Source organism: Condylura cristata, unplaced genomic scaffold (genome assembly GCF_000260355.1).
Source record: "Condylura cristata isolate star-nosed mole 26May11 unplaced genomic scaffold, ConCri1.0 scaffold00009, whole genome shotgun sequence".
Taxonomy (NCBI): Eukaryota; Metazoa; Chordata; class Mammalia; order Eulipotyphla; family Talpidae; genus Condylura; species Condylura cristata.
Genome location: NW_004567110.1, coordinates 7,197,862 through 7,220,483, shown reverse-complemented (window position 1 = coordinate 7,220,483; position 22,622 = coordinate 7,197,862). Strand labels below are relative to the sequence as shown.

At 47.9% G+C, this 22,622-nt stretch overlaps 1 protein-coding gene across 7 annotated transcripts in view; it reads right to left on the bottom strand.

Annotated features, from left to right (window-relative positions):
- ASAP1 (ArfGAP with SH3 domain, ankyrin repeat and PH domain 1) overlaps positions 1-22,622 on the bottom strand; it is a 235,925-nt gene that overhangs the window by 66,814 nt on the left and 146,489 nt on the right. For all 7 annotated transcript variants that reach the window (XM_012722945.1, XM_004679591.2, XM_012722943.1 and 4 more), the window contains 4 exons: positions 19,778-19,923; positions 3,116-3,190; positions 2,605-2,654; positions 591-720 (listed from right to left, as the gene is read on the bottom strand). In XM_012722945.1, the coding sequence (XP_012578399.1) occupies positions 591-720; positions 2,605-2,654; positions 3,116-3,190; positions 19,778-19,923 (401 nt within the window). The remainder of the gene's footprint in view (positions 1-590; positions 721-2,604; positions 2,655-3,115; positions 3,191-19,777; positions 19,924-22,622) is intronic.

The following is a 22,622-nucleotide window of genomic DNA, read 5'->3' as shown; positions in this document are numbered from 1 at the left end:
TGGGTGGAGGAAAAATTAAAGAAAATTGGGAGGAAAACTTAAAAATTGAGACAATGCTATGCATTTTAGCATCTGACAAACACTGCAAGAGGAACTCCAGGACTCTGACCAGCTCTAGGGGAGAGGAACCGGTTTGAGACTCACTGCTCTAAGTGTAAGGCAGCATGCTTTGCACTGCATTTTTTCCCTATTAACTCGGATTTCTCAATGACTACTTCACTTAAGCTTTCAATCAAACTAGACACATGGTTAACAAAAGAAACATGCGCTAGTCCTGCACCAGTAAAATGTACTGTTCACCAGTGTTACCCTCGCCCACATTTTTTCCACACTCAATCACAAGCAACATTAAAGTTCTCACCAGAGAATCCTGTTTGGGCTTAAAGAGCCCCATAGGACCAAGGCTCAAAACAAGAGACAACAGTGAAATGGCGGATCCCATAAGGCTTGGAGAAAAATGGAGATTAGAATCCTTAAGAAACTTCCCTCTGCTAATAATCACAGCCTGCATTTCAGCATAAAAGCTGCTGAACGCAGTAAAGGTCACAGTTAATACGATTCTGGGCATGTGTAGAAGAGGCAGTGCTTACTTCACACATTTGGAGCTGAAAGAGGCGTCTCTCCTTCTCCATCTCTTCTGCGATCTCAGCCCCGGTGATCTCGGTGCGAATCATCCCGTGCTGTTTTGCATGCTCTCTTTTCTCCTTCTCAATTTTTGTGCTGTAATGAGGGCAGATGTCATCAGTTACCAAAAGCAGACGACACACTCACATTTCCCTTTAATTTGAGTGCCTTGATTATTTCTTAATTACTGAAGTCAGGAGGCAGGAATTCCTGACAGAATTTATCAAAACTCAAACTCTACATTCAAAGAGAATAAATACTTTGTATATGGATTTCCACCTCGGGCAACTTCTAACACGCGGATTAATAGAAATCCTTTCCCATTTTGGTTGGTCTGAAGACATGCTAATTGTACTTTTTCTTGGGTAAATCACTTAAGATGAGTGGTTGGAGATCAGAGAGTTGGAGACCTGAGGTAAAGCGTATACCGATTGTCAACAGATTATGAAACTTAGAACAGTTCAAGACAAAGTCTATCAAGACAAAGTCTATCATGAAGCTTTGTGGTAGGCACGAAAATCACTCCAGGGTAATTTCCAAACCTGGGCAGTTTCTGTGTTCCAGTTACACACTTTAGTCACTCAACCACGTGGCATTGGATTGTATAAAACAGGACTGTGAGAAATCCCAGTCTCTAGTCTGGAATCCTATGGAAATGTTCCTCAGTAGGGAAGAGGTCAGGAAGAACCAGGGAAGAGGAGGGCCCAGGGCTCGAGCCGACGCTTGGCTCCGACTGGCAATGCCCGGTGAGAACATCCACGGTCACAGCCCTCTTTCTGAAAATCTGTTTCGCTTGAAACAAGACGCTAAGTTCAAAAACAGCCCATAATTTCTAATTGTAAAATGTGAAGACGAAGGAACCGATTTAGCCTTCAAATCTTCTTTTAAATTGTGGCGGTGGGAAATCAAGCACCAGAGAAAGCTGACCTCCACGTCCACAGTGGTAGAAAATGAATCTGTCGTCCCAACGGAAAAATCAACGACCATTCGATTGGGTTTCACTCTACCACCCACCCTCATGTTGTGTCTGCAAACCCTTCATCACGCCACCACACGGGGGAAGCAGGGATCTGATGGGGAGAAAGTGCACCGCAGCTCTCTCTCCACCCTGGAGGGCAGGAGAAGCTGCAGGAAGCTAGAGCGACTTGCAGGGCATGGCCTAGTGGTGCTGACTGACTTGTGGGTCAACCAGCTGAGTTGAGCACCTGTGTTCATGTCTTCCTCCTTCAGCATTCCCACTAAACGACTAGTAAGGTCATTCACAGACCAAGTGTAGTCTCCCAAAGACAAGAACTGGAGACCAAAGGATGAGAGAAACATGAGTATTTGCAAGAATAAATCTGAGAAAGACTAAGAGGAAGTCTGCACCCCGAACAGTAGGGCTCCCTGCCCCCCGTAGTACAGATTCCAGAATGTCCCTGATACGATCACTGGGTGGGGGTGAGGAGCTGGGTCGCCCCAGAAGACAGACCTCAAGAGAGTGACATTTCGAAATACAATGGATAAAAAAGCTGTCTTGATATCCTGGGACTTAAAACCCCAAAGGCTGCTCACGGCTTTCCTGACAGGCCCTGATCTACACGAGCTTCTGGTCAACCTCCATGTGCTCTGCTCTGAAATGTGAACGGGCAGAAAAGGATGAGAAGGTAACGCTAGAGAAAAGGTTCCAGAACAAGCTCACAGGAGCAAATGGCAGAGGTGGGGGTGTGGGGAGTAACCCGGGGGCAACCAGAGAGCTGAAGGAGTCGCAGCTCAGTCTGAGCTTGTTGGTCACTCTCCGGCACCGAGGCCACTTGACTGCCAAAGTACATGTCACTCCGGAAAACCTGTGCCTCTCACACCTGACAAGGATGGGTGAAGAATTTTTAGCTAGCAGGTATTAGTTGCAGGCTCTGTCCTTCTTCCAATTATTTTTTTTACATGCAAATTCACAATAATTTTAAAAAGGGGTTACCAAAAATCAAACAAAAAACTACTTACAACTTTGTCTCATAATCTTTCCAAGCTTTGTCAAATGGCTTCTTGAGATCCTTAGAAGAAAAAAAACGAAAGAGAAATAACAGAATGTACTTTTTTCTTTTTGGAATGCACTTTTTGCTTAAAGGGGAATAAAGAATTTTGAAATAGCATCTTAGCAAAGATGTCTTCCTCTCTGGGACCCTTGTAACTTCACCCAGGCACTTTCACACACACCACACCATTCGCTACACACGCAAAGCTGGCCGTTGCAGCGGGAACCAGTGATTTTGCCAAGAGACTGGGGACCGCCTGCCATGCCCACTCCGGTACCCTCCCAGTTTCCTGGAGGTGTCTCATCTTGCTCTCAGTTAGTGACATGATGGCATTCATGGCATGCCTTTGCCAGTGGTCATTTTCCATACCAAAAAATGTTCAGAGTGGCTTTCAAAATAGCAGTACTGCTCTGATCTTAAAAGAGGCAAAGAGGCAGTTCTTTAAAGCTAGAGTGAAGATCGAATTCCTGAATACTTACTCCTTTGACCCCTTTTAGGTCTCCTTTCAACAAGGAATCCAAGGTGAAGATCACATTGTGGCTCAGACCCTGGAGCTGAAAACAAACCCGAGACGGGAGATGGTTAAAACAACGAACAGCAAAGCCAGTCAATGTGGCCCGAGGGTCCCCACAGAGGGCGGCACGGGGTCCTGCTTGGGCCGTGTCCTCCAAGCTGAGAACCTCCTGAAGACGACAGTGAATTCCAGAAGGGCAGCCACGAGCCAGGGAACAGGAGTTTTCACTGTTCTGAGGTAGAGGGAGGTCTGGATCACCTGGGTTTTGATGGCTCAAAGGTGTCTACCTAGGAGGGGGTTAGCATGCTCACGGCTCTATTTCTAGAAGTTAGGAACACTTCCTGTCAGAGTAGATGCTTCACAAATATTTGCAGAAAGAAGGAAATACAGAAATGTGTGCATGGTTCTTCTCCACAGAACTGTTTATGCTGATGAAAGGCTCAGTGGACAGGTTCAATAAATTATGGAGGTTCTAAGGTTCTTTATGTCTAACTTTGAAATGTCTCTGACACAAATGCTAGGTGGGAAAAATATTCATGGAGTACATGGATGTGTACAGAAAGAGGGAAAAAAATCTGTCCATGTCTAAGCCCCTTCAGGAAGGTCAGAGTGTCCTGCTGAAAATGCTGTCCCCAGAGAAGGATGATGGTGTTTGAGGGAGAGGAGAGGATTTTACTCTTTGCTTTTTGGCATTAAACAAACAAACAAACAACAACAAAAACCTGCTGGGCTCTCCCTGATGGCACTGCAGCACCAGTTCGATCCCCTGCCAAGGAACTGACCCACATGGTGGGGCTGACCTCTTCTGACCCGCCCACTGTTCCCCTCAGCAGTGCGCTTCGTTGATCTGCCTGTTCTGCTCCCCACTCTGTCTCTGCTGAATCCCCTCACCCACCACACCACTGGCCTGTACTCCAGTTATGTAAGCATAAATAAAATAAATCTTTAAAAAAACTGCTTTTTGATTAATAACTACTGTATTATTTATTCAAAAAAATTTTAATGAGAATATAGAAATTAGAAATCATTTTTAACTTTTAGTCCTAAATCAGTTTTCTTTTTTTAAACCAGTGCCTCACATCTGTAGTGATATAAAGTAGAAAACACACTGATGGACGGCTGTATTACAAGATAGGGAACTCTGTGGTTAGTACTGAACTGTGGTTAGTACTGTTTGAAGGAAAAGTCTTCAAAAGTCATGTGTTCACCACACAACAAACATAGGTCGTGACATTTCAACACCATCACTGTGGTCAGGCACAGGGCTGGAGCCATGAGGGTGGAGAGCCCCAGTAATTCACAATTTCTTGTGGTTTTCCACACCCATACCCTTGGAGGTGGACAAGAACCCATGGCAGCAAAATATCATGTACTGTGATTTCAGAATCTCCCCAGAACGGACTGTATGGAGAGGCTGCAGAAAAAAAAGTAAACGGAGACTTCCTAACGTGCCTCCCAGGAATAAATAGGTTAATTTATAACTGGCAAAGGAGATTGTTTTAAGTATCATTGTTTAAGAATAATAACCTCCGGGGGCCTCCCTGGTGGCGTTAAGTCTCAGTGCTTTTAAGCCATTACCATCCACTGCATGAGTTCGATCCCGGCCAGAGAGGGACCCACACGGCACAACAGACTTCTGTCTCCCCACTGCTCCCCTCAGCGGTGGATTTCAGTCACTCTGCTTGTTTTGTTCCCCACTCTGTCTCTGGTGAGTCTTCTCAGCCCCAGCCCAAACTTCTGGCCTGCTCTTGTATGCATAAATAAATAAAATACATCTTAACAAAAAAAAAATCCCATTATAAAGACAAGGAGACAAGTCAAAGAGAAAGCAGATGCACATCTTTTTTATTTCCCACAGAGGCTGAGGTTGGCTTATGCTGCCTTGATGCAGCACCCCCCCAATTCCGGGGTGCGGGGTGGTGAGCAGCTGCCCCCACTGCGGGCAGATGGAGACCCTGCCCTTGAGGCATTGCGTTCAAGAGATCCTTGGTAGGCACCCGGATGAAAGCAGTTCTTCTCAGAGGCGGAGGCTACGCCAAGCCTTGGTGGCCAGCTGGTCCAGGTCCCCACACCCGTCTTGGGGACACTGTTAGGAGCTATTTATCGACAGGCAAACCCAAAGTTCCTCCATGGAGACAAAACCTATTTTCTCAAACAAAGGGCCTTCTTTGTGACAGAGAGGGAACACACGGCTTTACATAACCTTCCTAGATCATTACTTTCTAGTACTTTTCATGGTCTGAGTAAGAGCTGTGAACTCATGGGCAGAAACACAAGTGTGCTGACCCCAAGCCGGCCAACGTAAGACAACAGTTGCAGGCCTGGACTTCCTGTGGCATCTGCGTTATCATCGGAGGCTGTTTAAATAAAAGCCTTTCCAGTCTGCTGTTTCATGATTTCCCTTTTATTTTACAAAACTCTATTGATTGCTCCATTTCCACTTACTGAACTTCTGATCCATTTCCTTCCTTTGATGGTAAAGTCTGATGATCCCATAAGCTCTTTACATAACTCAAGACTGCAAGGGGCTGAAGAGAATGTTTAAAACGCACATCATCTTTATCTTATTAAGCAAGGAACGCATTAAAAACGACTTCAGGAATGACTTCCAAACAAACTGCTTATCTCCTCCCTCTCAAAGGCCCACGGTACCTTGCTAGTACATACATATACCCAAGCAGAACCCTGGAATAACTCCTCATTCTGCAAAAGCGACTGGTTCTAACAAGTAAACCGTAATGATGTTGGCGCTGATAAACCCAATCACGCCTTCAACGGTTGAGACACGACCAGACCCTCTACAAGCAGCCCACATAATCCGAGTCCTCCGGAAACCTTCATGAACTTTCTTTGCATCTAGGAAACACCAGTCTTCTGCCCTGTATCATTTTACTGCAAAATGAAATCATCTCACTTACTCACTTGCTAGTCTATCACACGCCTTTCGTCTCTAGAAGGTGCTTCTGAAGGGCAGCACTCACACCTGTCTGGTTACTCGATCGACCCGAGCAGGAATCAGGGACAGCCGGATGGCTTCACCACCGACTGCACTTCCGGCCTGGCAGGGCTGCTGGGCTTCAGGCTGGGGGGGGGGGGTCTGGGCCGGGAGCACGGGCAGGGGTGGTTTCCTCCCAGGGGCACCCCACCTCTCCCAGCGGCCCCCACACCTCCCCGAATCAGCTAAAGGGCACCATTTGCTGGCGCTGTCATGTTGCACTGTCACGTTCTCTCTGCACCGCCCTTCTGCAGACAGAACCGTTTCTTTGCGAGTAAGCCAGTGCCGACCTGCTGACTTGTGCAACACATTGGAAAATCCAATTAAAATAACGAGCCAGCTCCCAGCAGTTAAGCTCTGACTCCCTGGTATAAATTAGGCATTCTGGCCCATGCGTTAACTCCTTCATGCCCTAGAGTTACCACCTTGATGCTATTTGATGTTGGAGCGCTGTCATGAGGACAGTTTCCAGGGTAATATGACGGCGGAAAGGGTTCTGAGCAGCGCAAGAGCCCAGAGGCTCGAGAGCCTGGGGACTCCGGGCAAACTTTCAACCTTCCAGACGTGGGTCCTGGCTAAAGCAGGTGTCCCCGCGGCAAGCTTCTGTACGTGCCAGCGCTGCTGCAGGCCTGAGGGAGAGCCGACTCACCGACAAGCCCCCTCTGCAGCAGGCAGGGGCGGTGGCATTTACACGCATTACTTCGTGGCTACCTGACGCCTGCGCAGGGCACCGGCTGCGCATTCAAACGCAGCCGGCGGCTGGGCAGGGGGTTAGGCCGCGAACCTGGTCTAGTCCAGACGAGCGAAAGGTTGGCAGCCCACTACCTGCTTGGAACGACCGGAAGCGTTTCAGAGAAAATGACACTGTATTGAAGAACATGCAACAGTACTGACCTGTGGAGCTATTTTACTTGGTCGCTCATATGCAGGAAGGGAGAGAAAAGATACTTAGAAATCCAATAGCTGAGTGAGACATACTAACCTCTGCTCAAAGATTTGTGGGTGGCGACACCCAGCGAGGTATGTGTCTAAGCCTAGTCATTTGACCTTCCAGAGACTTCGTCTTGCTTATAAAGGGGGATGCAGGAGCTCCTCCCCTTCTCAAGAGGCTGCAGGAGGGACAGACATGGCCGCCTCACTCACAAAAGGCCCAGCACTATGCAGCTGCTTAATAAAATGCAGCGAGGTTGATTTTCTTAGAATTCTTTAGACTTAAAAAGCTCTGCAGTGGTGAGGGGAAAAAAATATAATGATAGCATTTCAGATACTGGAATAGATGCTCTGCAGATGGGGTGGGGATAGAGGGAATCCCAGATGTCATTCCAGGTGCTCCACGCTCCTCCTTTGGGTAAGTTCTGCCTCTGGCTGCAAGGCAGACTCTAGAATCTGCAAGATGATACATCTGATAGGCCACGCGCTCTTTCAAGGCAGAGCGGCCTGAGTCCCATACATTAGAAAGACAGATGCTACTGTCGACATGTTATCTGAAGTTACTGCTCGTAACAGCTCTGTGGTCTTACATCTGGTCAGTGAGGAAATGGGCTCAGAGAGCTAAGTAACTGGCTCTAGGTTAAACAGCGGGAAGAGCAGATGATGATGCTATTCATTACCTATTCACATTCCCAGGTGTCGTGCAGACAGAGTGGTTTTCTCATCAGCTTAAAATCCATCGAGGAGGCCCTCCCTGGTGGTGCAGCGGGTTAAAGCACTGCACTGAGAATCTAAAGCCACTTCCGCATGAGTTTGATTCCCGCCGGCCCCGGAGGTGACCACATGGCGCGGCAGACCTCTCCTGACCCGCCTGCTGCTCCCCTCAGCAGTGTACTTTGTCGATCTGCCTGTTCTGCTCCCCACTCTGACTCTGGTGAAGCCTCTCACTGCCCCTGCACCTCTGGCCTGTACCCCAGTTCTGTATGCATAAATAAATAAATCTTTAAAAAAAAAAAATCCATCGAGGCTTTGAGAGAACTGGATTCAAATCCCGTCTCCCATTGTAGATCGGCCCTGGCGACAGTCTCAAGCTCGTGTCATTTCTACTTCCTTTCAACCAGGAGGCCTTTCCCCAGCTTCTTGGCCCAGCAAACATTCTCCGCCTTGGCACATGATCACAAGCTTCCGGAACTGCTCCTTGGCTCCGCGTCACTTCCTCAGAGATCCTGACCCTTCGAAGCAAGCCCCTTTGCCTCTTCCGTTACTCTCAGGCGGGCAGAAAAGGCTCACTTAGGAGAGAGCCCTGTCTTACTGGCGCTCGCCGTCCAGGGCAGCCGCTTGCAGGCAGCAGACCCCGTCCCGTCCACCAGTGTTACATCAACCCCAGCACAGTTGTTTCAGAGTGGAAATAAAATGCTGTGGCGTGAACAGTGTTCTGAGCCTGAGGCACCTTAGGGAATCTTAGCTGGCTTTGTTTTCCTAGAGAGCTCAGCACAAGAGCAGAAGGTGGAGGATGACGGTGGGTGTGGCAGAGGGATGGGAGGGCTGGAACTGCTCCCAGGATATGGTTGGGGAACAGACACGGTAGCACCCCCCTTCCTGTGGCTGTCAGGTCTTGTCTGACACGTGGCACGAAGCGTGTCCTGGACGTGAACCCGCCCCTGGGTTTCGGTGGGTCACTTCTCATTTTTGTCGTTGATAAACTGAAAGATCTAGAAGGTAAAGAAGCTTCTAGTTATAACACCCTCTGAATTGAAAGTGAATTGAAAGTGAACTTCATAGAAGAAAATCCAGACCAAGTGGGTGGAAACGGCTCCAGGCTCTATCCTGCTGCCCCATGGCAGGAGGCGGGGCCCGGCTCCCACACCCCGGGAAACCAGTCACCGAACGACTCTACAGTAAGCGGGAAAGTGGGAAGGGCCATTTCACCACTCCTTCCAAAACCCTCCACTTTCATTATAGTCCACAATGTCTATCGTGAAACTATGGCACAATGTTCAAAACAGGAGATCAGGCTAATAGTTTACGGGGCAAACGCTGAGTCTTCCAGACGCCCGCTATGACGTCAGAGGCTGTCTCCAGACCCCTCTTGGGGTGAGAGGTGGGCTCTGGGGGACGGGAGCAGCTGTCTGGGAGGCTTCAAGCTGCCAATTACATGAAGGGTGCTAGGCTGCCAGGTCACAGGGAACGGGGGACGCTTTCAAAATACATACGCGAAGACTGGGTTATGAGATCGCGTGACAGTATGAACCCAGTGTTGTCAAAAATGAGAGATGCATGCATGTGTATCCATCCTATGTGTACTTGAAGAATACCCACAAGAGATGAGCAAACAGGTTAGGAGGCATCAGACGTGGTCGTAACTGTTCAGTGGGTTGGAAGGTTACTGGTGATTGTTACCGTAGTTCTTTCCTGCTCCCCCTCCTAAGTTTTGGGCAGTGAACTGATACCATTTTTGTATTGTGAAAGAACCAGGCCACAAACACAAGAGGGCGGTAAGTACCCAACCAGCAGCCCATTTCCCCTTCAAACTACTCGATGTCTCAGTACAAGTCAGATGACATGCAGAAGTGTAAGTATCATCAGGTGGTGAATTTGGAGGAGTAAAGCTATAGTTTCTCTGGACCAGTAAGGAATTGCGTGTTTCTGTCCGAATCCTTCCTAGTGACTCTCAGTGTGTGGTCAGTGGACTAAAAGGGTCAGCATCGCCAGAAACTTGGCAGAGATAAAACACAGCTGACCAGGTTGGCCCCAAAGTTAAGAATCTATGTGTTACCAAATTCTCCAGGTGATACGGTGGCCAGGGCAGCTTTGGGAGCCACCGCCACAGACTGCCGGCTTTCCACAGCCTCAGCAGGGAAGGAGAGACCCAGCGTCGGGAGGAGAGGCCTGCTCTGGGGGTCTGGGAAAGGCCTGAGGGGGAGCGGGAAGCAGAGGGCACCATCACACAGAAGGCAACAGGAAGCAGCGAGAATGAACACACGTGGAAGCAGTTTTGCAGCAAAGACTGGGTTGGAGTAGGAGTATCAGGGATTGAGAGTCCCTCGTCTGAAGTAATGCAATTATATTTTGTCAAATTCAGTTTAAGTAAATGATGGGTTAGATTTAACATCATCTCGGCATCAAGAGCAAAAATGAAAGCACCTGTTTCCCCTGCGTTACGCACAGCATCTGACTTCCTTCCAGGAGAAGAATAAGGAAAGGGGAGTAGCTAAGATTTTTAAGACACGGGGAAGTGAAAAGAGCTACTAGGCCCTGGAAGACATCCTGACCCTCACAGATTATTTCTCGTGCTTGAAATGATGATGAACCAGTCCGTTCATGTCCAACCTTTATTTCATTTCCACGCATGCCATCTATCATTTGCTATGTTTCAAGAAGAACAAAGCCACGCAGTGATAGCAAATCAAATTTGCTTGTCTGCCGCGGACCTCTCCATACATATTATGTTTCATAAGGACAAAGTTTTCCTTAGAAAGCACCTTCTCAACTCAATTTAAAACTCCAATAAAATAAACATGGACACGCAGGGCTCACCGTGTGCTGAGACCTGCAATGCCCCAGAGCACCACTGTCTCAGTATAACGACTTGACGTGTGCGCTACTTGACACAATGGTACTGTCTTCACTTAATTGGTAAGAAAGCAGACATCTGCTCCTCCTTTGCTGGGCTCCCCTGTCTCGTCTACTTGGTCCATATCTTTAAGCTATAAAGATTTACTTCACTGAAAATTTTAGAATTTGACGAGCTTATCTGTGATAGCTGCATGGACGCTGGTGTAGGCCACCTGGGTTAAATACTGGCATGGTGCTTTGTGACTCAATTCTCTCTGCTTTAAGTAGGGCAGTTCTAGCTAATCCCTGGGAAGGTCCGGTGAGGAGTAAACAAGTGATGTTCAGATGAAGTAAACAGCAGCTCTCACCAAAAATCCCAATTGCTCCTTTCTATTTCTTGTGAGAGGTCAAGAACTCAGTCCACGCCAGGGAAAGCTGTGGCAGGCAATTCTGTGAGCCTGGACCCCACAATTATTGTCACTGTATGGAGCACTTGTCCTCAGGGGATGTGGACACGAGGGGAAACACACCTTTGCTAAACTCTCCTGTATTTGAGGAAGGTGAACATCAAGTCCTTCCTAGGAAATCAGTCATAGTGCCGTTATACAGCGAAACATGATGTGACCTGTTAAAAGTGATTTTGCAGGTTTGTGGATATGGTCATGGAGAGCTAGTTAGCTTTAAAAAAAAGGCTGCAGGACATGTACAGTGTGGGCTGTTAGAAACAAACTCATTTGGCAGCAAAATCTGACGTGACCTGAATTCACTTGGGGGTAAGCTCTGACCTGAACTGAGGTGGGACTCTGGAGTCTTCACTTATCTCACTGCATGTAAATATGCCCGCTCCACGGCGGAGATAAACGTGTTTGACGATGAGGACTTGTCTGAGAAGCCACTGAGGTGGGGGAGGTGTTACATAACACGCAGTTTATGCAACTCGGTACCTTTCTGAAATGTGTACTATTTGGAAACACATCTGACACCAAGAGTTTTGTTTTGAATAAGAGATTGAGGACTTAGATGCAGCCACATATTTGTATGGGTGTAAACACGTGTGTACACACACACACACTTTACATCTAGATTATATCAAATCTCTGAAGCTGTTCTGAAGGACAGCCTGTATAGTATTTAACAGAATCATATAATGATGGTTACTTTATTAATTTTTTCATACTTTGGAATTTCGTGTGACTACACATGACTTTTATAATAGAAGGGGAAAAGAAAATCTCCCTCTTACTCACCCTCCCACCCACAAGGGCAGAGCTCACTCATGAGATGCGCCCCAGTATTTATGGGTGGAGAAGCCTGTCAGGACATGAGGGAAAAGTCTGGCAGATTAATGCTGACCCCTTCGTGTCACAGATTATCATTCTGCAAAAACGACGAGGTTTCAAAACTGTGTTGCATAACGCGGAGGTGACCCAAGCCTCCCCACTGCAGTATTTCAGAGAACCCGAGGAGCAACTTGGTCCCTGTAACTTTTGATCCAACCGGCACATGTCAGCTATCTCATTCGAGAGGGACAGGAAGAAGACAAGCTAAGAAAGTAAGAACACTCTCTAACCCAACCCAGAGTCCGCACTGCAGACTGCGAATGCAGCTGGGGAATCTCCCAGGCTCTGAAGCCACGGCGAAGCCAGGGCCGCCCTCTCGCTGCAGGACATCCAGGCCCCTGCAAGTCTGAAGTCTGGGCGCTCTCCACAGGCTTCGGGATGAGGAGGAGCCAGAGACCGCTCTGGCGGGACTACAGGGTCCTTCTGGCAACTCCCTGCTCCCCTAATCGAGGTCTTTACATATATTTCCTTTGGAGTACCGTTATTGAACTTACTTGTTTTCTTACGTGGTTACTAATTTTTGTACAGCCGTTGACTTCTCCCCTCGGGATCGTCCCCATAGTACCAAATCTTTTCTGAAACTACAGCTGTGCTGGGCCTTCTGGGGCGCGGGTTAGGTGGTTTTCCTCTGGCCACTGGAAGCCATCCAGTCCACCAGCAACTGCTTTCTGGTCCCATTTGTGGTTTGGTAATTAAGTGGAGTCAATTCTCTTAAGTCCTTAGCTTCTTCCTCAGGATCACAGGCAAAGAGGGTCAGATAAGGGGAGTAGAACAGGCCCCACAATGTTTCGCAAGCATTAACTGTCCTTAACAATGGTTACGAAGTTGAACACAATAATAATTTTGGTGCTGTCTTTCTATTGAACCAAACAAACAACACAAAAATACTAGAGACAGTAAAAGTCAAGACCATCCTGCTTTTCTATTTTTCCTAACAAGAAAGCTGCACTATAGAAATCCTTAATTATGAATAGATGAACTACTAGAGGACATTCAGAGTAGAAGGGACAATATAAGGGCACAGAAGCAAAAAATGCACTATAATTTAGGAACAAAAAATAATTTGCTACGTCTACAGCTGGCTTTCATCATGAAGGCATTTTTATCTTTAAAGGAAGATGATTTCAGGACTGCTAAGTCAACCAAAGAAACTATTTCTACTATTTCTAGTAGTTTCAAACTAATATTTCTAGTAGCTTGAAAGAGCTATTACTTACTAGACATATACCATGAACCAAACGCTGTATTAGGTACTTCACATAAAAGCCCAAGCACTGGCCACCTCCCTAATCAGCAACATAGCTTATGCCTGCAGGTCTGGCTTTCACCACTAGGAGGCAGCGTTTCCTAGACATAGCCACACCTGACAGCTAGCGTCACTTCTGGGAGGAAACACTCCCTTCCAATATGACCACACTGAGGGAGAAATCCAAGACAGACTGGTTTAAAAGGTATGTAAGTGTGAAACGCTGATCACAGATGAGTGGTCTACAGAAATGCCAGAGAAGAGTTTGGTTTCTGTTTTACACTGCACTGGGAGGTGGGGGTGGAGGGGTCAGCGTGTGGCCCTGGATGTGCAGGGGGCCTTGGTGTGGCGGGGTGGGGGTGCCTGTACTCCCCTGGCCTGGCCAAGACCAGAAAGCAGGGTGGCCGTGACCTCGGGCCTGCGGCCTGGGGGTGAGGCCCTTACCTGGCTTGCAGAGGCCTGCAGTGCTTTATTTCGTCCTGGACAGCCCTCCTTGGGGCCCCACCCTCGGTCCCTGTGCCCCTGGCCAGGGGCTTCATCTTCCAGAGGTCTGGGAGAGGGGTGGCAGTGGGGGGTGCTGGGCTCAGGAACAGGTGGGTGACGGTGGCGTGGCCCCACAGACTGAGCTGTGTGCTGGCTCTAGGGTTCCTCGCTGGATCCCAAGTCGTGGCGTCGGGGGTGTTTCCCACTGCACTTCCTCAGTGCAGCCATTGCTGGCGAAGTCCTCTGGGGTCTAACTCCTGAGCTGGCTTTCGGTCGAAAGGAAGGTGTACAAATCAGTGGGGTCAGAGGGTGCCGGGGCGGGGCCTCACCCCAAACTGAGGTCTCTGGCACATGATCTTTCGTCCACTCTTTTATTCATTCACTCATTCTCAATTCATTCCTCAGGGGGGAAAAGATGATGTACTGGTTATTTTACTGATCTGTTTAGCTTCAGAGAGCTGTATAATTGTTCTCACTCACCTAACCTGAACCTCCTGCACAGGTTTCTCGCCAACTCTTCAAGTTTCAGATTTGCCTAACATCTCCCCAAAAGGCTTTCTTTAGGCACAGTTACGTCCCTTTTATGTCCCTGTCCACTGGACCCGCCCCAACCTCAGAGTCTCAGAGTCTCGTGGTGTTTACTGATGTCCACCAGATTCTGTAAATCTCTACCAAATCCTCTGCTGTGTGAATGCCCAGTGTTTGGCTTTTACCATTCTGACCAATTTACTTAATTCTCTCAAGCTCTCTCCACTTTGTCAGACGTGGCTGCATTTCATCTTCTTTAGGGCTGAGTAGTATTCCACAGCATGGCCAGACCACATTTTCATGATCCAACTCTTAACTGCTGGGTGCTGAAGCAGCCATCGTGTCCTGCCTACTGTAAATGGCCTTGCCACAGATGCTGCGGAGCAGGGGTCAGTGCACTGACTGTTGCATATTCTTGGACAGAGGCCCAAGAGCGAGCTCGCTGGGTCAGTCGGCACTTCCACTTTTCGTGTTCTTTTTGTTTTTTCTTTTTAAAAAGATTTATTTATTTATGTTTACAGAACTGGGGTACAGGTCAGAGGTGTGGTGGGTGAGAGGATTCACCAGAGACACAGAGTGGGGAGCAGAACAGGCAGATTGGCAAGTACACTGCTGAGGGGAACAGCGTGCGGGTCAGGAGAGAGCCGTCGTGCCATGTGGGTCAGCTCCCTGGCTGGGGATCGAACTCGTGCTGCAGTGGCTTTGTAGAGCTTCATAATTGGTCCTTTGACCTGTTGCGCCACCAGGGAGTGCCCCCACTTTTTGTCTTTAAGGTGAGTCCAGGCGGCTTTCCAGAGGGGCTCACCAGCTCATGTTCCCGCCGACAGCGTCACGGGGCTCCTCTTTCTCTGCACCCGCTCCAACACTTGCCGTTGGGTGGCACCTCACTGTGGCTTTAACCTGCAGCTCCTCCTGGCGGTGTCACAACAAGCGTTTTTTCACGCGTGTGTTGGCTTTCCGGAGCTCCACTTAGGTGAACCGTCTGTTCCGATCTGCTGCCCGTTGTGAATCGGGTTGTTTTTCTGACTGCTGAATTGTGAGTCTTTTTACCCTTCCTGGATGAACCCCTTATCAGTTATACACGGCGTGAATATTTTCTCCCAGTCATAAGGGTGTCTCGTTCATTCCCCCCCCCCACTGTACAAAACTACTTAACTTGTCGTAATTCCGACGGCTTTTGTTTCCTCTGCCACAGCTATGACTAAACACTTCCCCCCTGACTAGAATGTGCTCACTTGGACAGTTCTTTCAACTTTTTATTTTGGAAAAACTGTCTCCTCACAAAAAAAAACACAGACTGGGGCCCCCTGCCCACTCCACCAGCTGCCCCTCCCAAGGGTAACATCTGACGTGCGCATAGAGTAGGTCATCAAAACCTGAGTGAACGGCGGCACAGGGCCAGCTGGGACAGAGCTGACCCGAGATTCGCCATCTGTGGATGCACCTTCGATGCACCTCCCGCCACACGCACAGGTGAGTAGAAGCGGCGCCATAACCCCCATGAAGCACCAACATGAGGGCTCCTCTGGGGTCCTCTGTCTCCCCGCTCCCCGCCGCAGTATTCATTCTCTGTGACTCTGACTGACTTAAGACGTTAGTCAGAAAAATGTGCAAATGGCAGGTTATCTTGGTAGAAGTCAGTCTTTTAGGAACATCCCGAATTCACTGTCAGGCGTCAAGAACACTGAGCGATAGGAAGAACATGAAAGTCAGAGACAAACTGCTTCAAACACCAAATTTCACCTATTCGCGGGGGGGTAAAAAGCTGCAGAAAAAGGGACTAGAAAGATAAACCCCAGATACCAGAGATGATTCTCTGTGGGTAGGGGGACTGTAACAGAGAAACTACAATTTTATCTTTGTATTTTAAATTTCCCTACTAGGCATATGCTCTTTTTATAGTAGAAAGAAAACACATTAAGTCCCCTGCAGTGGCTATTAATACCATGGCTGTATGAATATTAATGCAGTCTATTAATATGTGAACAATCCACTCTGTGTGACTCAAGGACTTTGCAGTTTACAGAGTTTCTCAAGTGGGTGGTATGACTTGAAACTCATGCAAACAACAGGGGAGGTAGTGAGGTACCTTCCCCACACCCTCCCAGTGAGGAAACTCGTGCCCCAAAGTGAGGCAACATTAACCTACTTGGTTGCAGGGCTGGGGTCACCTCAGAGCCCTGGCTTCTGATGCCAGGGACTCTCCAACCGGAGCCTTCAGTCCATAGAGGTCCCTAAGGGCCAACGTGTGTTTATAATAACTAATAGCTTTATGTGACTTTTCTACTTTTGACAGATAATGCAAACGTAGCAGGTGGAGGCGGGGGGAGGTGCCTTATGTTACTCTGGGGAGGTACACGCACAGCATTTCTGAGGGCGTCATACCCAGACTCACAGGTGACTTGAAAGGACACTATTTTTTGAGTTGGGATCTGAACTACTGATTTTATTTGGTGGGTCAGGGTTTTTTTTATTTCAGAGAAACACCACTGTTTTCCATCAAAAGAATGACTGACATACTGTGGTACTGAGATCTGAGTATTTGGAAAACATTTTCTCAAAAATGAAAGAGCCTGTCACTACAAGAAAAACAAGGGACAGTATTTGTTGCTAATGATAAAGCTTGCAGCGAAAGTTGAAATTCTGGAAAACTGTATCTGTTAGCATGTGCTTGACAGCTTCCAAATACTTAAAAGTTCATTTACATGGTTTCAGAGTCATAATTCTAGTAGTATCTAAGAACTAGCACTTGTCAGGTTTTGATGCAGCATGGGGAGGGTCAATCATTACCCGAATACTTCGGGGAGCACCCCTCTCTTCCTGACGTGCTCAAGGATGAGACCCCACCCACTTCTGTCTAATTCACCCAAAACAACATATTGCCGAAAAAAGGAAGAGATTTTAAGCTTTCTTAGTTTTAAGTATTAAAACAGCAACGATGGATAGAAATAGTTTCCATAAACAAAAGCTCTCTGATAAAATCATTTTAAGACGCACTTAATTGTGAAATGGAACCCACACCTGCCTTGACGCAGCACCTGCTATAGAGACCACCCAAAAAGATGGAAATGTCAAAAGCTGATTCTTAAGTGAGTTCCATGTGTTAGGTACAGTGCTTGATCACTTTCATGAGCTCTACAAATTCCCACTGCCTCCAAGAAACTGACACTATTACTTCCGTGCATACAGAAGAGAGAATTATGTGGCATGTCTGCGGCTGAAGACAGGAAGGTGGAGCTGGCGTGGCACGTCTGATCGACACCAACACGCACGGGCCTCCAGCACCCGTATGTCACAGCCCTTTCACCCTGTTTTAGGAGGGAAACAAGTTTTTACCTAAAATCACATTCTTGGATGTGGAGGGGGGCGGGTAGTAAGGGAGTGAGTTACCTGGCACTGCACAGGGCCTGCAGCTTAAAGTGAGAAGCTGGCTATCAACCAGCTGCGGGCTCCAGCCTTCATGAGCCTGAGAGAACAGCACTTTGGGAGTCGCCTGAGAAGCCCGGTCCCAGGAGGGTGTTCTAGAGCATACATGCTGGGAGTGCGCCCCACACGCCCCACAAGGGACTGTCTGCCTGCAAGCTGACCCAGAAATCCTGCCCCTCCCTGAGGGCTTGGCTTCCTCCGCACCTGCCTTCCCTTCCCTGGCAAACATGAAAAGGGAGGCAGCCAGCTGCTGACCTGCGGTCAGGCTGCCCAAACGTCTGGGACTGTCTTTTTATTCCATGAGAACAGTGTCCCTCAGAAACCAGCTGATTCTTTTACCTGCTCCCTTGGCAGGAATCCACCACTATCTTCAAAGGAAAATGTTTGTCTTTATTTTTTCAATTAAATGAAGTTGCTTTCCAGCAACTTCTTCCAGAATTTTCTTGGACTTCTAGTTCTTCCAGAATTTTCTGACATTCCGAACTTCTAGATTTTTCTTAGACTTCTCGTTTTTCAAGGGGAGTAGACATGGAAAGAGGAGGTCTGGAGCCTGGGGTGTTTTGGGGAGCCTAGTGGTAGCTGAGTGCAAGGACTTGTAAGGATGGCGTGTCTCCACAGAGGGAGGAGTCCGGCTATGCAGGAAGTGTAGGCGCGAACGCCAGGAAACGTGGACGTGGTGACTCTTGACTTAAGCCAAGTACATGGGGCCTCCGGGACACCGAGGCTACCAACAGGCTCCTATGAAAATGCCCATGAAAGAAAACAGAACTCCCCCCGGAGTGCGACTCCAGCAGCTGTCACCCAAGGGGACTGTCAGAGCCTCACTTCCTCCCTTCCGACCACAGCACCCATGAGTGGTACAGAGCAGCCAGGCCGGAGGGAGCAGGAGTGAGAGGTCCCTTCTGAACAGGATTTATGTAATCTAAGCTTTATGGAACTATCTGGGGTTTGTCAAATAAACCCTGAAGTGTGGGAACATGTGGGTGGTAAGTTCAAAATCATCCTTTCTCACGTTTCTGAAAATAAGTCCGATTTCTATTTCTAGCATTTATTTTCCGTAGGGTTAGTTGTCACTGTGTAAGACTAGCTCAAAGGCATAAGCATTCAAGTTAACTAGAATTAAATTGCCAGACACATACACAAATATATTTCTAGTGTGAGAAAAGGAAAAGCATATTCTGACCAGCCAAACACTCAGGTCCACACTCGCTACAGGTAGGCAGTTTTCATGTTCCAGTAGACTGTATCCCCTGTAAAGTAGCTGCTGCATCAGGCAGATGCGTGACAAGCTTCTCACATCTGGCCATTACGTAGACACCCAAGCAACTGCTTCAAGACATCTTGAGTTTGCTCCTTCCAGAAGGCAACGTCACAGCAAAGACTGGGACAGCGGGAGGAAGGGAGCCTCACTGCTCTTTCCCGGGGCAGGGCTGAGGAAAGATGGTGCACACAACTTTCCTTTGGCACCTTTCCCCTTTCTTGTACCCACCTGTTGGGACTTAGGAGACAAGAGAGTTGACTGAACAATTACACAGGGGTAGGCGCAGCTCCCCTGGCCCACGGGTGCCCAGCCCAGGCCGTCTGCCCTGCTGGTCCCAGGTTTTGGCGCTCCTTGTCATCGACTTCTGGAACCACAGATTCCCTAAATCTCATTCTTTTTCTTGGTACTGGGGGTAAGGGCATGTGGAGCTGAAGGCATGAATCTCTGATCAAAGCACATGTCCGTGTGCACACAAGTGAGATCGATCACTTGCAATGTGCACTTCCAATGTCGACACACAGAAAGCGTCTTCACGCCACACCTGATGGAACAGCAAAAGTGGCTACTAGCTCTCTAAAACAAAAGCCAAAGGTAGTAGAGGAAGGGAATTCGGTTGCAAGGTCTCCTTGGATTCAACACATCAATCCTAATATCAGTTGAGTCAAAGGTATAAATTCTAGAATTTTCGCATTGGTATTTATTTTCTTTAAATGTACCTCCATACCGAGAACTGAAAACTGCTAACTTTTTCTTAATCCCTAGACTGAAAGGTTGAGTAAAGATTATTAAGTTGTTCTCATGACACTTTTCTTATGCTATGGTTAAGTTATAATTTTAAGAAATGTTGTTACAAAACGGCTTACCAGATTCTTCAGCAGTGTGGACAGTTCCTTGGTAAGAGTAGAGAACTTCACAAAAGCGGTACCGAGATCTGGGTTGTCTCGACTTAAAAAATTACTTCCAAATTTATCAAGCACTTGTGCATAGTTTTCTTCGTTCTGTACATGATCTACAAAAGAAGAAAAGGAGGAGTCTGAGCTGTTATTTGCTATAATGACAAGTCATTGTGCACGGTGACTGATGACTAGAAACTGGAAAGGAAAGCAAAGAGAAATTGTATCAGTCCAGAAACGGGTCAGCAGGACACTGAACATCCTCATTCTATTAAAGGCCCCCCCCCTTTTCTATCACAGCATGTAGCTCACTTACATTCCAATCACTCCACAGTGACCCCCCTCCCTCAGACTGAGGGGTGAGGTTATTAAGAAAGTGATTACTGGGAACAAGGGAAAAAATTCTCCTTAACAAATCAATCATGTCATGCAAAAGAAAAATCCAACAATTCTAACATTTCTCCCTCTGCAACGAATCTTGAGTCCCTATCATTTTTTTTAAAAGCCCAGGTCTAAGGAGAAGGTGTAAAACGCTACTGTATCCACGTGTTGGTGCAAACTGGGCAGGTGTGATCACAAGGATGTTGGTGTGAAGTTTGGCCCTGCCACCAAGAGCTGACCACCTCAGCAGGTTTTTTTTAGCTTCCTTCCTAGCTGGCACATAGAGGTAATAATAAAATGTGGATAAGCTTCCTCTTGCCGAGCTTTGATTTTCTGATCTATTTAAACAAGACTAGCTATCCACAGAAGAGTGGTGCTGTGGAGGTGACATCTTTAGACCTTTCGTAAAGCATACAAATCTCTCAACAGAGTGAATGTCCCGTTACCATAACAGCTCCTCCCTCTTCAAGGTCCCCCCTTTATTTGGGTTCCAGGGTATCATCCTCCTGACTGTGCTCCCAACTTCATTATGTTGGGGGGCCCTGGCCTCAGTGTCTGGCTTATAACTTCTCTACCTGAGCTCACTCTCTTTAGTTCTCAGTCTTATGATTTTAAAGAACTTTCTATCAGCTGACAACTCTCAAAACTGAGAGCCCACACGAGACCCTGAAATACAAACTTAGATGTCAGTTGCCTATTTGGCTCATGTCCAATAACCACGTTCCATGTTAACACATACAACCACCCTGATGTATTACCTCTGGCCCTCTTTTTTTTCTTTGCAGTCCCTTATCTAAGTTAATGGCGAAACACATTCTTGTAGTGGTTTGGGTTGAAACCCACCAAAGCATACTGGACTTTCGCTTGTTCATACCCCAGATGCATCCAGCGGCAAACCCTTTTGCATCACCTGTAAAGCACAAGTCCTCACTGGCCCCATTTCGTGCCACTTCTTGCCTAATTACTGCAAAAGGTTCTTCTGCAGTCCCTCTGGCCTGTCACCAACGCGGCATGCAGTCTGAGCACGCGAGGTTGTGCAGCAGACCTCATGGCTCTGAGGGCAGACGCCACCACTCAGCAGAGGCCACGTTCCCAGCCCCCACAGACTTCCGGGAGTGGCAACTGTCATGCCCATGCCCCTGAAGGACAAGGTCTGGGGTGTGACGTGCTGACCAGGGGAGCTGGAGTGGAGGTGACGGAGGCTTGTGCTGAACTCTGCCTCCTCCTTCCTCTGTCACGGAGCTCGGGAAACAAGGACTGTTAAGCAAGTTCACGACTTATGATGAGTAAGTGAACAAATGGGCATATCGGATGTACTTTAAAGTGTACCTTTAAAGCTTCATTCAAACACCACCTCTTTCTTCTTGTAAAGTCCCCCTTCATCACGAAAGGTCCTTCCTTGCCCTAATTCTTTGCATGCCTACTGCAATATCTTCCACCAACACTTCATATCTGTGGAAACAGGTCTTTCCTGGCTGCCAGGCCACGAGAGGAGGGCCTGCCTGGCTCCTGTCTGCATCCCTGCCCCAGCACACACGGTGAGTAGGGCCTGGGAAGCCGAGGTGCTGTAAATGTTTGTTCATTTGGGTGAATGGGTTTCCTTTTCAGGAACCGAAGAAACATTTCTCCTTCAATCTAGACTGGTCAAAACGGAGATTAAATTTTAAAACATTTCACTCTCTAGCACTTCATGCAGCAACAGACCCAGGGAAAAGGCCCAGTACATGGAAGGGCACGCGAGTCACCACAGCACAGGAAACAAAGTGAGGCTCCAGTGGGCACAATCCATCCCGCCATTAAAGATTCATGATGTCTACAGCAGCTGGCAGAATTTCAGACTGAGATATTAGAAAGATAAAATGCAGCTCTGGTTACTCTCCAAATCCACTCAGAAAAGCAGATCTGACAAACACAAAAGAAAGGCCACCCCTGCCCAGAGGCCACACCCGCCCAGAGGCCACACCCATGCATAGCCCATACCGGCTCAGGCTCAGAGGGTGCAGGGCTGCTGGCTTTCGGAGGCAGACGTAGCCCTGCACCCCGCTGTCTGCCCCACAGCCTCCTCTCACTGCGGAAACCCACCTCACCTGACCTCCTTCCCAGTACAGAGGAACTCGCTGCCTGGTCGTTTCAGCTGTTTCCAAGGGGCTCTCGATGGTGAAACAGTAGTACATAGCTTTTTGGTCTCTTGAAGTGTAACCCAATCCAAATGAAGTGTATCAGTCACTAGATTAAAAGAATGTCCATGTACCTACCCCCAGAGCTCAAACAATAAAGAATACAGAACATTTTCCGCCCTTTGCCCCTCAACCCAACCCCGGGATCTTCCTGCCTCCCTGGACACAGTCACTACTGGGAAAGTAAATGAGTGTGGTAACAGACATAGGGAACATCACGCGGAGCGTGGAAACAAGCATGCAAAGCTCCCAGTCCA